The following is a 15,624-nucleotide window of genomic DNA, read 5'->3' as shown; positions in this document are numbered from 1 at the left end:
ATGTGCCCTGAGCTCTGATCTGAACCATAAAGAGTCACCATGGAGAGACTATGAGTTTGGAAGAGGAAAATAGCAAAAATAGTAGACCGCTTGTGACTAGTCAGACTAGCTTTAGAGTTTTGGGGGAATGGCTTGTTAGAGTCCAGCTTTGCATGAATAAGGGGAAAAGAAGGAAGATAAATTTACTTAATTCCATAATTATTCAGAAGGAAGATAAATCTAGCTTTGAAAAATGGTAACCCATATGTGCCTCAGGTTGTTCTGAACTACTGCTTCTCCAGCCTGATTCCATAGGATGTGCTAAATGGGACCTTGTAGTTGATGTACTGACCTGCTCTTTGCCAAATTTCATAGACCTTAAGACAGCCCGTAGGATGTGAGAACAAACCACTTATGAGACCCCAGAAATGTCCGTAGGTGTCTCATGGAAACTCAACAGTTAATGCATGATCTCCTTTTCTTTGGCATTTTGTCTGATTGCGTTCTCTCCAATTACTGTTTAGAATTCCATTGTCAGTGTTGAGGTGTGCTAGCATCGATGCTAGTAGCCCAATTTCTTATTGATTTACTTCTGCTTATGTAGGTTCCCAGTCAACTTTTGAGCTAAAAGTACTCTATCTGTTTTGTGGGAGGAAGAGGAAGCCAAACAGATCATTGTATTTACATGTGTTCTTCTCTGCTCCCAAAATACCTGTAACGGAAAAATAAGAGTTCCTATGCACTCTAATAGTTTATAACAACCTGGTATATTCTCTAAGCCCTGGCCTGGTGGCTTTAGGTATATATGGCAATGCTGGAGCTGTAGATAGGCTAGATCTTGTTGCCAGCAAAGTGTCCCCATTTGGTAAGTACTAGGGCAATGTATAAATACTCTGAAAACGTTTTGAGATCAGCTGGTGCAACATCAGAGATGTGTATTCTTTGGTCATTTAAATTTGTGGAGGGTTAGAAGAGAGAAATCCTGTGTGTCCACTTATGCAGGATGGCACTGATCAGTTTCCTCTTTTCCCTTCACTGCGCTGTGCTGATCCCTCAGGCCTCGGACACTTGATCTCCTGCATCCTCATTAACGGTGCCCAGTACTTCAGGCGCATCAGTGAGTCTGGCATCAAGAAAATGTGTAGGAACATCTTTGTTCTTCAGCAAAATTTGACCAATATCACCATGTCGCGGGAGGCAGACCTGGACTTTGCAAGGTAAGAGGGAAGATTGAGTTTGGTTCCTTGTACCAAAGCCAAGACCTCATTGCTTATAAAGTCATTTTTAAAAATGGACTCTTTGTTCTTAAAAGTTAGTTTAAAAAAAAAAACGAGTGATAGATGTTAATTAAACTTACTGTGGTGATTATTTTTCAATGTATACATATAGCGAATAATTATGGTATACAACTAAAACTAATATAATGTTATATGTCAATTATATTTCAATTTCAAAAAAAGGGAAAAATGAAACAAATAGTTCTTTAGTCATAGAGAAGGAAATGCTGTAAAATGCTATTGGATGTTTAATATCTCTTAGGTAATTTTTCCTATTGTCTATCCTAAGTTCTTTTTACTACAAAACTCCAGTAACTTATGAAAGTAATATATGTTTATTGGCATAAAATATGTAATATAAAATACAAAGAAGAATATAAACATTACTCATAAACTTTCAATCTAGAGATTGATGTTTGGTAAATTTTCTACTGGTTTTCGTGCGTGTTCTGTGAGTATAGGTAAGTTTTCATATATGCGCACACATGTGATTTCTCTTTTTACAAAATTAAAACTATGTTAATGTAGTCTTATAGTCACTTAATTGCATTTTCCCATATCAATAATATTCTTTGAATATATGATCTTTCCCATATCCATTAATGTTCCTTGCAAATATTATTTAATGCCTGAAAATATTACTTTTTAATTCCATGGTATAAATGAACCATAATTTATGTAATCATTTGACAATTTATAGACATTTGGATTTTTTTCATTTTTTTCTCTCATTATAAAGAACACCTGTTGAATGTATTTTTACATGAACCTCTATTTGCTCATCTCTTGTATCTTGTCTCTATTGAAACCCATCTGCTCTTCCTGTTTTCACTGGGTTTCACTATCCATGCTCCCCTTTGTGTAACGAAAGGTTCTTTTAAACAACACTTTCATTTTCCCTTTTCTAAGTTTGCTGATCTCAATTTTTAATTTTTTATACAACACACATTTTCAAATTTGAGAGTTAATTTTAGTCTCTCTTCATGTGATCTCAACACTATATCTTACATAAATCATCAGACCTTTGGCGCTTTAATGAAAGCTTAAACAGTTTTGAAGAGGATAGTTGATTAAGAGGATAGATGATTATGGTATCTCCATGCTTTATTGCTAAATTTATATCTAGGTGAATTATTCCAGAAACTTTTTTATGCCCAGAAAGTTATTTGTTTTTAATAATCCAGAATGCTCCTGCCCAATATTTAGTATTTCTGTGTCTTTTTGCTTGCTATTTTGATTCCTTGAAAATTCGAGAAAATTTGAAAGAATTCTTGAGGCGTTTAAGGGAAGAATGAAGTATTATGTTACTTTGACAGTTATTAAAGTGTATGTGCTAGGATCGTGGTTTTAGAGTCATATAACCATACATCGTCATGTTCAACCTTCTCCAGTCTATCACTTCAGTTGTTCCATTGCTACCCTGGTTTTCTGCTTTTCTGTCCCCTCTTCCCTGTCTTATTTTTTCCTACGTGTGTGTGTGTGTGTGTGTGTGTGTGTGTGTGTGTGTGTGTGTGTGTTCATTAAATTCCCTATGTTAGGCTGAATTTGATGGAAAGCCTTTCTTGCTCAGATTAGAGAAACCAGGTGTGACTGAATGTTGCATTTATTTGGTCGCTCTTATGGGGAATGATCTCATTATTGAATTAGTCTCATAATAACATTGACAAGGGGAACTTAAGAACATGGAGGCCTGAGGGATATAGAGAAGCATTACTAATTCTCTGAGGAATATAATTTCCTAAATTCAATCATCCTTCTTTAAATGATTTTTTTTACTTAGCTGAAATAAGTAAATTAACACAGTTTTTGGCAGATTGTATGAGACACAGACACATACTAAAAAAACATGCATCTGAATAATGAACTGTTGACTGGGCGGTATTGAGGTTGGCATTGGTGGGTTGTGTGCCAACGAAGCGTTTCTTCAGGAAATAATTGGATGGCAACTAAGTCATGGGTTTCACAGTTGGATTTGTAAATGATATTCAAGGAAGTGTGTATGAGCTGAAATGTGACCACTTGGGCCAGGTGCTACTAGTGTTACTCTTTACTCTTAGTGGATTCCAACGGGAAATAGGCTAGCATAAACATGCAGCGCTGGGTGACTCAGTTCTTCTGATCATGGCTCAGAAGATATCTCCTTACTATACTGTAAGCTCCAAAAGGCTGAGACTGTTCCTGTCTGTTTCCTCAGTGCCTGGACCAGAGTAAGTTCTCATCATGTGTACTGGATGAATGAATAAATATCAAATTAGGGCTTCTTTTGGTGTCGGCGAAGGGCTTGGATGATGACAAGATTTAGTTTACCTTTAAGGCCCTGAACATTTTAATCAGCTGACAAGGATCAGTTTTCTCCTAAGCTTGTGAGAAACTGAGGCTATCCTTTGTAGTTCTTTCTTTGTAGAAAAGAAAGTGTTACAAAAAGGAATAATTTATCCATACTCTTTCTAGACTCTTTCTCCCTCATTTTCTCTTGCTCTCATACATACACACGTACATAGGCCAACTTCATAGCCTTATTTTTTTTTTCTGTTCTTATTTTTGTTAGGAACAGGTTTTGCGAAATGGGCTCCATCAATTCTACTGAATTTGAAGCTATGTAAAGTAAATATAACAGCGATACCAAAATAGCCAGAAATAATAGACTGGAGCCGTGTGCCTCAGCATTCCTTAAGCAATGTCTAATCAAGCATGGACAGCATCTGTATTTCCAGCAAATCTCTACAGGAACGTTATCTTCTAACACAGTAATTAATCACTAGTTGCCATGTGTCAGAAAACTTATTTAACAAGAAGTTGCAAGGCTCTTGTAGTTTTTCAGTTCCGTGGCCTCCCTGGCCAGTGGAAAATAAACACCCTTTCCATAATAAAGAAAGAACATGAGGGTTCTGGAGCAATTCCATTTACGTTGATTCTTCTGCTTATGGTATTATTGTCTGTCTCTTTGTATACGCACCCGATACTCTCATCTCTAATAGGAAGATAAATCTTAGGTGAGCAAAGGATTAAGATGACCTTTATGATCACCAAAATTACAGAGAGACCCTGTCACCTCTGGTAATGATCTCTGCTGCTGTGGTTTTGACCCTTTTGACCCCACTGTTAATTTTCACACTAAAAAACAAACAAACAAACAAAAACAACTTTGTTCCGGAAAATGACTGCAGGTTAACTAGAAAGTGGAGGAGCTTTGCAATGGTACCTTTCATCAGGGATCACCTTACCCTGAGCCGTCTTAGGCTTCTCCAGAATCGAGTCACTGGGGCAGAGTCCAAGCAGAGTATGTAACAGGAGAAGTCTGAATGGGCACTGAAGTCCCCAAGGTGGACCTGGCAGTCTTAGTAGCCTAAGTGAAGCCATTACCCAAAAAGAATATCCCAAAGTTTTCTTCCTAGTTCTTCCCTCCCCTTCCATTTTCCCTGTGGATCTGCCTCTCCCATTACCATCGCTTCTCTTTTCTCTTTTCTCTCTCCCGTCACCTCTGTTTTCTGCTTTTCTTCTTCAAGCCTTCATCTCTCTTTGCTTTTCTTCTAATTTTGGCTGTCTTTAGACAATGTCACCTATTCTAAAATCTGACAAACCTAAGGAAATTAAAGCTAAGGTTCAGGAAGTGGTAAGGGGAGAAGTTCTAACACGTAAGAAAGCTTCCTTACGCTTCTGTTCACTCAGTTAGTCAACAACTATTTACTGAGTATGCATTCTCTGTAGATCTTGCCCTCATGGAATTTACAATATTCTGGGGCAAGACAGACAAACTAATAAGTAAAACATATGTATGCCATGGTTAAAAAAAAAAAAAAAAAAACAGACGTGGGAAGGAGAATTGAGTATGCCAGGGTATAATGAAATGTACAATTTTAGGGTGTTCATGGAATTCCTTAAAAAAATGGTAATATTTGAGGACAAACCTAAAGGAAGAGTGAAAGCAAACCACGTGGCTATGTAGAGGAAAAACATATCAGGATAGGGAATCTAACAGTAGGAAACCAGAGGGAGGAGTACGCTTGGCATTTGAAGAACCGCAGAAAGGCCAGTATGGCTGAAGTGAACGAGCAAGGGGAAGAATAAGATATGAGGTCAGAGGTTTAATCTAAGAAGCTGAGATCTTGAAGACCGTTATAATGACATTGGCTTTTACTCTGAGTGAGTTAGGAAACTCTTAGAGTTTGGAACAAAAACGTGCCATAATTTGCCTTATATTGTAAAATAATCACTGGCTGCTCTGTTGAAAATAGACGATTGGGAATAGGAGGTCATAGGCAAGGGCAAAAGCAGACAGAGCTGTTAGAAAACTATTGCAATAATCTAGGTGAAAGATAGTGGTGTTTCAAACCAAGATGGTAGCGGTGGAGAGGATGAGAAGTGGTCAGATTAGGATTTATTTTTATAGTACAGCTGACAGGATATCCTGAGAGATTGGAAGTGAACTAATGACTCGAGGTTTTTTGCTGTGAGCAATTCACAGGATAGAGTTTTTATTTACTGAAACGAAAACGAGCCAGACACTTGGAAAGACAGGTTGAGTTTATTGGGGAGGGGCAATGGGGCCAATAGGGAGGAGATATCAAGAGTTTGGGTTTGGACATGCTAAATTTAAGATGTGTGTTAGACATCTGAATAGAGATAAAGAAGAGAGAGCCGGATTTACAAATCTAGAGTTCAGAAAAGAGATCTCGGCTGGAAATAGGAGGTTGGGAATCATCAGCATATAGGTGGGATTTAAGGCTATGAGACAGAGTGAAGGTGAGAGAGAGCTCAACAAGGCCACGAGTAAAGAAAGAAAGAGAAGCTGTCCGAGAATTGAGCCTGGGTACTCCACTGTTTAGATGTTGGATTATTGAGGAATCAGCAAAAAGGGAGCAACCTATAAAGTAGAAAGGGAGCAACCTATAAAGTAGAAAGATAACCAGGAGAGGCTGTGTCCCAGAAAGAAGTGAAGTAAGTGTTTTAAGTGTTTATCTTCATCTGTGTCAAATGCTGCTGAGATTAAATTAGCTCAGGACAGAGAACTGGCTGCTGGTAGGCCTCACAAAAAGCCTGCAATGCTTCGGTTTTCATTCCTTTATCTTCCCTACACAATTTGCCTAGTATATGAACAAGCTTTAAATGTATTTGGGAACAGGCTTCTCACTCCTCAGTTACCTGGTAGGGAATACAAGTAGAATGTTTCTCATGTGATATATAAAATCAAATTGGCAGCTTCTTTTTTCTCATTGGATGGTCATTAAGAAAGCCCAGTGCTTCCCAGCTTAGGTACTCATCGTATGTTTCCCATCAGTAAGCAGGATTGTGATCCCTCTAAAAGGATACTAGCTGTAAGGTTTCCTTTTTAATGATGGGCAGTGTCTGCTCTTAGGTGCCCCACCCCTCCCTTGCCCAACCCCCATTCCAGTAACTCAAAGTTAGCTTTGGAGCTGTTTTATATATGTTCATTTAACTAGTGAAGCCCTGCGTTTCCTATGTATATTGTCCATACATAGGAACATTTGCTGTGTTCCAACAGAAAGATCTCAGTGGTAGAGAATGAACCATTTGTACCCTGGGGATCAAAGGAGAAAAAATCTTGCCTGAAATACCTCCTCTGAACCTAGGTTTATATGGAGAAGTACGATATACCATATTTGTTTAACTCAACGAGAGGTTGAATTAGAAAGTCAAAAGACAGCCAGTAGAATGGGAGAAAATATTTGCATATCATATATCTGATAAAGGAATTTGTATTTAGAATATATAAATAACTCTTTCAACTCAATAATACAGAGGCAAATAACCCAAATTAAAAAAATAAATAAATAAAAAACAAGTAAAGGCACCCCGATAGAAACAAGCACACCAAGTATCCAGATCTTGGTTTCTAATTCTGTTCTCCAATAAAAGCAACCAGAGCTCCTAGGAGAAATGGATAATTCCATGACCGGTGCAGGAAACATGCAAGAGGAGCCTGGAACATCTTGTACCAGAAAGTAAGGAAGCACTAAAAACACACACACAGAGAACACGTTGATGGGGATGGGTCAGAGGGGCAGAGGAACCAACTGAAAGAACTCCCAATGGCCAAGGTCAGACAATTTGAGCAGAAAATTAGATAAAGTAACATTGGATTATAACCCAAAGTATAAAATAAATATCGATGAATCCATGCTGATGTAACTAAGTAATTGAATATGTTAATGAGAAGAAAGAAGACACCATATCCTGTGCAGAAGAATTCCAAATAATTCATGTAGCTACTCTACCCTAAAGGAAGGGAATCCTAACTCTCCCCACTTCTTAAGTTTAGGCTGCACATAGTGACTTCTTTCCAAAGAACACATACAGGATGAGGAAAGTAACTTTATCGCAGAGAAATCTGACAAACTACATTTGTCAGGTGATCAAGGTTAACATCAACATACATAAATCATATTGACAGATGTACACTTGGTATGAGGGGATAAAAATTACACTTTACTTAAGTGATCTTCTTCCCTAAAACCCACAACCCTCATTTAATCATGAGAAAAACATCAGATTTCAAGAGAGGAAGATTCTACACAATACTGACCAGTACCCCTCAAAGCCGTCAAGGTCATTAAAAACAAGGAAAACCTGAGAAACTGTCATAACCAAAAGGAGCCTAAGAAGACATGACTACTATATGTAATGTGATAATTGGATGGGATCTTAGAACAGAAAAAGGACAATAGGTAAAAACTAAGGAAATGCAAATAAACTATGGACTGTAGTTAATAATAATATATCAATATTGGTTCATTAGTTTTGATAAATTTACCATATTAATATAAGATGTTAAAAACAGTAAAACAATGTAAGTTATGTAGGAAATCTCTGTACTATCTTCTCAATTTTTCTCAATAATTTGTAAAATTATTGAGGGGGGGGAATCTATTAATTAAAAAATAGGCACAAGATCTGAATAGACATTTTTCCAAAGAAGATATATAGATGGCCAATACACACATGAGAAGATACTCACCATCATTCACTATTAGGTAATTGCAAATCAGAGCCACAGTGAGCTACCACATTGCTCCCACTAGGATTGCTATAACCCTATAATCCAAATGTTGGAGAGGATGTGGAGAAACTGGAACCCTCCTGCATTGCTTGTAGGAATATTAAATGGAGCAGGTGCTTTTGGAAACAGTTTGTCAGCCCTACTGGAAGTAGAATGTGAGCTTCATTAGGCAAAGACTATCACTTCTATAGCCACAGGGCCTAGAGCAGTACCTGGCATGTAGTAGGCATGCAGTAAATACTCGTGGGTGATAACGTTAAGGTGTTTGGACTTTACCCTGTCAGTGACTGAGGGCTTTTACACAGAAAAACGAGGCAGTCAGATTTGTATTCTGAGTACACTGTTTCAGCGCCGTGTAGGAAATGGATTAGAGAGCGATAAAACTGGTAGCCTTGCAGACCAATTGGAAGGTGACTGTTAAGAGAGACATTTAGGGCCTGAACTAGGTCCATGCTGGTGGGGATGGAGGAGACAGATTTGAGAAGTAAGAAGGAGATAAAATCAGCAGGATTTAGAGAGTGATTGAATAGTAAAGGTAAAGAAAAAGAAAAATCAAGGCTGACCCTCCACTTTCTGACATGGATAACTAGCTGGGTCACAGACCATCAAATAAGATAAGCCTGCAGGAGGAGGGAAGAGTAGGTGTGATGGAGGTAAGGTCATCAGTGGACATGATGAGTGCAAGATGCCTGTGATGTCTCAAGCGGACATGTCTAATGTGCAACGGGATATTGTAAGAAAGAAGCTTTGGGGAGAGGCCTGGCCTGAACAAACAGAATTGGGAATCATCAGCATAGAGTTGTTGTTTAAAAACATTAGAGGAAATATACACTCTGGATGGAGAGCAGTCCCCTGGGTAACACCAACATGTCTAGGGCATGAGAAGGAAGAGGAACCCCGAAGAGGATAGGGAAGGAATTCCCATGGTACAAGGGCCGGGAGGGATCGGAGCATGAAAGTGCCGCCCGCACTGAAATGGTAATTTCCCATAAATTGATATGACATCTTACTTCCCAGTAAATTAAAACATCTTTACATTGTAACTTCTTCAGCTCCTCTTTGAAGTAAACTGTTTAAGTGCCTTGTCAAGGTGACAGAGTGAATGACAAAGGCAGCCTAGAAGCTAAATATTATCAGTTCCGACCTCTGCTTTGTCCTTGACCTTGTACTTTCACTAAGGCCGAGAATGATCTCTGGCATGGCTGAGAATGTTGAATTCCTTCCAGGTAGCTGTTTAGGTAGACTTATTTCCTACAAACCTATCATTCCAGGATCATTACTTTGGTTTTCTGCAGGAAAGGTTATAGGTTTTCCTGTTTGCAGTGCCCAGAGTGTAGTGTGGTAGAGAGGGATTAGCAGTGATATGCTGCCATCTGCTGGAAACGCCCACGGACATCCAGACAAATGAACATCTGTGGTCTCCTCCGTCTCCTAAAGAATGCCCCTGAATTAGGCTTCAGAGGCGACTTGGCTGAAATGCCCTTACCCATCAAATAAAATTTTCTTTGAGTGCCTTGCTAAAAAAGCAATTTTGTGTCTAAAAAAAAATCTAAAATATTTTCACACCTTTTTCTCTGTTTTCCCAGCTTTTGTCTGCCATTGTTCTTATTTGTCTTTTCAATTCTGGGGTAACCTACCCATTTTCCAGCCTTTCCCTGTAATACTCCAGGTTTTTGACTCCAGATTATTAACCATGTGGATTTGTGATTAACTTTGTAGGAGAGGTTACTCTGCTACCCAAATTCTTTTAATGATGATGCCCCCCAAAATTCTGTTATAGCTCTTAGATTTGATGGTGATGCAAAGGTAGCCCTGACTTTCTTGGGGGCCTAGAGTAAACTGAAAAACACAATAGGTTAAATAGCTTTTGCTGCTTGGTAGAAGGAACTGTGCCAGTTAATAAAGTTTAATAATAAAACAGAAGTTTGTATGGCTCAATCTCTGAGGGGAAAATTTAAAGATCTTTATATAAGTAGATTTAAATACTATTACATCTCCTTAATTAAACCTTCATTTGACTTTGCTACCCAGTTTCTGACCATCTCACTTTCTTCTGATCTTTTTATATTAATTGTACTTATAGTAGGTTAGAACTAATGGTTCTAACAATTAATTGGTCTCTAATTAATTGTTTAATTAGGACTCTTTGAAGGCAGGTGTGTACGCCTGTTGGTTTGTATATCCCCCCCCAAAGAAGTACCCCAAAGCAATGAGTAGTTATAATGCTCTCAAAAAAATACCTGTTAGTATTTGTGTTTGATTTTTCATAAACATATCTCATGTGTGAGGCTTTGATTAAGTAAGATTTATTTTGGTTATGCTCAGTTAATACTACCAGACCTTGTACATATATAGTGTCAACGTATAATTTAGGGGTTACTGGCCAACAACGGCAGGCTTCCCTTTGTAGCACGTATGCTGCCACTGGAATGATTCAGGGATTAGTGTAGGTGACAGGTGCTATTATTTCCAATAAAGATCCTAGGGAATGGAAATCAGAAGTGACTTGTCCAAAATCTCTCATCAAATTGGACTATTTATATCCTGTGCAGTACCTCCGTAGTCATCAGAGTCAGGAAATTAAATTAATTCACCCAGTGAAGCCATTTTCTGCCGGCAAAGTGTTGTATTGTACTAAAAAGATATTAAGCTTGTTCTGTGACTAAAGCCCAGAGTGATCATTTATTTACTGACTCTCTTAGAGTTCTTACTGAAAAACTTGAGGCCGGAAGCTGACCTTTCTTGTTTTCTAAATAAGGATATAATGTTTAGTTTTGACGCTTAAAAGTAAGAAACAGGCACAGTTGTTACAGCCGTGAAAACAGAGCTACAGCTCCTTAGAAACCACATCAAGGCCACACTTCCTCCCAGCTCCTCCCTCACCCTTTTTCTTGTCCCATTGTATACAGAAAGCCCTTCTCTCCATTCCCACCTCCGGCTTTGCTTAACAAACCTTTGCCAGTTTAAATAGAACAAATTCAACATGCCAAAGGGAGACCAGACAACCGCCGTGATCCCAGTGGTCAACACCCAGCTGAAGTGCCTGTTTACATATTAGTAAGAGTCAGGATTCAAACTTAGTTCAGTCCAACCCCAAATGCTCTGCATGTTGTTAACCATATAAAATCAGGGCTGTCGTTTTATAAATATTGGGTCTCTGTTTTACTTTGTTTAATTAAAATGCGATTTCATTTTTCAATTAGGCACTTAACTCTCAAGTATTTGTTTCCTTTATTTTTTCTCTTGTCTTTCCTGCTTGATTTCCATCAAGCTCTGGTCTCTGGCAGCTTTAGTTAACTTTAATTAGCAGTTTCACTGTAGATAGCTCTGCAGATCTCTCATATGCCAAAACCATTGGGGCCGATTTTGCTGAGCCATTAGGTTCTCTGTGCTGCTTGTAGGTTTTCTGCCCACCTTCCAAGCAACTGCCTTGGAGCAATAGAATTTGACACCCCACACCACTCTCTGGGAACCACGCCACAGATTAGAACTGGCACATGATTCACACCACTGGTGAACTCAATCATTAATCCCAATACATCCCCCTGTCCTCTTAAAACACCAAACAGATTTATCAGGTGGTTCTCCGAAGCTAAAGGGTACAAGGATTTCCTAGGGAACTTGTTTTAAGTGCAATTCTTTGATTCCATCTCTAAAAAATCTGATTTAGAAGGTCGAGGGTGGGGCCCGAGCATCTGCACTTTATTTAACAAGTGCCCAGGGGCTCCTGATGTGGGTTTTTCTTAGACGCTCTTGGAGAAATACTGGCCTAACCCCATGTTCTTTGCGACTCATAAAATATTCAGGCCATTTTTCTCTCAGACTCTTATTCTCCTTCAGAAAGTCTCTCCCCGCCCCGCCCCGCCCCCCACCTCCTACAGATAGTAAAAATAACCTGAAAGCACTTTCCTGGATTAACTGGAACCATTATTAAAACTACCCCTCAAAGCAGTCACCATTTTTATTTTGAGGCAGAGTCCAGTCGTGTTCTTGGAAATTTAGGGGTGAACTACATAGTATTTCATTTATCTAGTGGGTGGCCAGTAAGCAAATTCAACTCATAATGGCATTAAACTTGGGCAAGTCACTTCAGCTCTCTTGGCTGACCTTTACTCATCTACAAAATAAAGGGTTCAGCAAGAAGATCGACTCCGGGGTCTCTTGCAGACGTGACTTGCCCAGAGTTCCACGACGTAGAGCCAGAGATATGGGGTCCAGAGGTCGAAAGCTCCACCTCAACCCCTAGTTTTTTTCCAAAGGAAGGAAATTAACTTTAATCCAGTTCCATAAAGATAAATATCTCTGAGGTATACAGTAATAACAGGCACTTTAGTATTCGTGCCCTGGATAAACAGATGCATGCATGTATGAATGGATGAGGAGGCGTTGCCCTTGGGGCCAGTCGGGGAAGGGGGAGAGAGAATGGCGGCAGCGCGGAATTAGCATTTTTTCCACGGTTCTTCCTCATCAATGCAGTGAAGAATCACAGGTCAGTAAGATTTAGAAAAGATTTATTAAAAGTATGTTTTAGAAAGACAAAGCATGCCCCAAGGAGGCATGTGGTTACAGTGAAGAGCTGTAACAGATCACCGTAACCACAATAGCCAACAACAAAAAGGACAAAAGGCCACAAAAGGAAAAGGCCCAGAAGTGGAAAGGTCTGCATTATATTTGGGCTGTGATGGGTGGTTCCAAGGCAGATCTAGGCTATTGGCACATGAGGTCATTTTGATTGACACTTGGCCGCTATATAACTCTTTGCCTGGTGCGCATGTATGAACTCCGAATTCTACTACCATTGAGGTGTTCTTTGGGAGGTCTCTAGACTGAGCCCCTATTCCTTTGTCCCCCCTGTCACTCATGTCTGACTAGCTATCTAACAGAAGGAAGGAATCCAGGCCTGTTTCTTTACGTGGTTAAGATCGTGGCTGTAGCATTTCTCACCAGGTACTGGAGAGTAAGACAGGCAGACAGAGATTGAAGCCGGCTACTGCTCTTACATGACCTATAAAGGTCTTATAAGGCTCTGAATAGTAATTCAAAAAATAAACATGTAGGTACTCAAAAATATAAATGTCACATCTGCTGTAGCTCTTCATCTCCGTTGCTATGCTGTGGTTTTCCAGTTGATGGAAAGGTTTTATTCAGATCAGCATTTCACTTTTTCCTCGAGGCATTCTTCATCTTTGTGTTCTAACCTTTAAAGATAGAGGCTTCGGTTGCTGCTGTAAAGATTTCCATTGCCTTGCATCGACATGTTTCATTCAGTTCCTCCAAAGGACTGCACAACTTCTGTTTTTCTGGGTTGGAGATGGAGTCAGAGGAGGAAGAAGACAGATAGGGGGAGGGGAGGAGGACCAGCCCTTGAGTGACTGGTCCTCTTTGTACCCAGGTCCGGGGAAGGAGTGGATCGATGGCCTCAACTTTGCAGCCCGCTTTCAGACTGCATCGCATTCTCCTTGAGGCAGTCTGATCCGCAAAGATGCTGATTATACATTTTGGGGTACTGGGGACAGAGGAGGGAGGGAGAGGTTGGGGATTTTTAGTTGCTAGAGCATTTTATTGACAACATTAAAGGCCTTGTGATATATTCGACCAGAAATTAATTACAGCCCAGTTCCCCATTTCTCCCTTAGGTGACAGCCTTCTGTTGATGTGTGCCACTGTGAAAGTAATAATAGGTTTCAAATGTTTGTAAAAAACATAAAGTAATTACTCGCTGTGATAAATCAGTCATTTGAAGTTTCAGCTTCTCTCCGCTCCATGTATGTGGCAGTGGGTCTGTTTCTTTTGTTAACTTTAATTATATAGCATGGGAGAATTTTTCTTTTTCAGTTTTCAGAAATTTTGCTTTTTTTTTTTTTCCCCTTCATTTCTTGATTTCCTGGTTCTCCAGGGATGAAAGTATGGAAATGATAATGACACATAACTAACATTTGAACAAGGGAAGCATCTGTCTGCCAGGGAGCTGATTGCCTTAGTTAAATTTCGTAGCTATTGGCTATCAGCTATTTGCCAGTTTCTCTAATGAGCCTTAAATATTTACTGTTTGTCATGCAGAGGGAAAGAGTATGCTCTTAGGCATTTCAAGGCTCCTCACCAATAGCATATGTTTAAGTTATGGGCCCTGAAGCCAACGAGCCTCTAATAGCTCCTTTCCCATTTTTAAATGAACACACACAGAGTTTTCCACTAAAACCTACAGCTCCTTTCCTGGCATCTCTTTCTTCCAGTAGGACCTACATGGATCTGCTTGGATAATACCTGCAGCTCACCCATAGAATGAAAGAGAAATGTCCTTTTTTGCAGCTACCTTAAAAGGAATCCTCACCCAGGCAGATAACAATAGCGAGAACTTTATACCGGCCAGACGCTAGCCAGCATGACGTAGCATCGCACACAGGTCTCCTGCCGTTGGCACTAAGGCTGCCTCACCCCTAAAAATATGAACTGTGCGTGTTCACATTTCTTTTTAACTCAGATAATTAGTATTAATGTTAAGTTCTTCTGTCTGATCTGCGTTGTCCATTCCTGATCAGTGAGCTGTTATTAAGTTCTAACGTTAGAGATTTGCTCCATCTCCTAGATCATGCTGTCCACGCCCTTACAACCAGAAGTCGGTGTTTTCCCTCCAGTTCATCTCTTTCTTTGAACTATTGTTTATATTTAGAACCAAACAGAAGAACAGTAAGAATTGTTTTCAATAATTCATCTGTATGGAAAAGCATACTGACTGGGACGTCTGTGCTTTTTCATTGCAATGATAATTGGGGTTCATGATGTTTGACCCTGAGACTAGAAGATTCTGTCCATCATCAAAGAATACTACTGCTTTTACTATAGTTTCAGCATTATATATGTTTTACTGTGTTCTGTCTTGTAAAACTTGATGACAATATATCTCACTATAAGCCAGAATATCTAATTAACTGTAACCCCTCGTTTTCTTTTCATGCTGCATCATGAAGTTTTTCTCTCTGTAATTCTGGCATTTCATTTTTACACATATAAGTAAGACTAGAGAGTAACAAGTGCTTAAAATAAATATTACTATTATTGTTAATATTATTACTAATTACTACTATGTATTGAGTACCTACTTTGTATAAGGCAATCTACTTATGTGATTTCCAAACATTATCTTATTTAATCCTTAGAATAAGTCAAGGCGCTCAGGGATTAGCATTTTCATTTTACAAATGGGAAGATTGAGTCTCTGAATGATTAAGTAACCCAAGGTCTGCACAACTAGTAAATGACAGAACCATGATTCAAAGCCAGGTCTATCTGCATTTTAGCTACTGTGCTGTATAGCTCGTGACAATGTAATATATTAGTATTTCAAGAAGA

At 39.2% G+C, this 15,624-nt stretch overlaps 1 protein-coding gene across 1 annotated transcript in view; it reads left to right on the top strand.

Moving 5' to 3' along the window:
* Positions 1–15,624, top strand: part of EXOC4 (exocyst complex component 4) — a 675,009-nt gene that overhangs the window by 625,254 nt on the left and 34,131 nt on the right. Inside the window, exon 17 of the mRNA XM_011359538.2 lies at positions 1,037–1,196. Within this exon, the coding sequence (XP_011357840.1) occupies positions 1,037–1,196 (160 nt within the window). The remainder of the gene's footprint in view (positions 1–1,036; positions 1,197–15,624) is intronic.

Source organism: Pteropus vampyrus, unplaced genomic scaffold, assembly GCF_000151845.1.
Source record: "Pteropus vampyrus isolate Shadow unplaced genomic scaffold, Pvam_2.0 Scaffold48, whole genome shotgun sequence".
NCBI classification, from domain to species: domain Eukaryota; kingdom Metazoa; phylum Chordata; class Mammalia; order Chiroptera; family Pteropodidae; genus Pteropus; species Pteropus vampyrus.
Note: the sequence above shows the minus strand (reverse complement) of the source record. Positions and strands in the feature narration are given on the sequence as shown.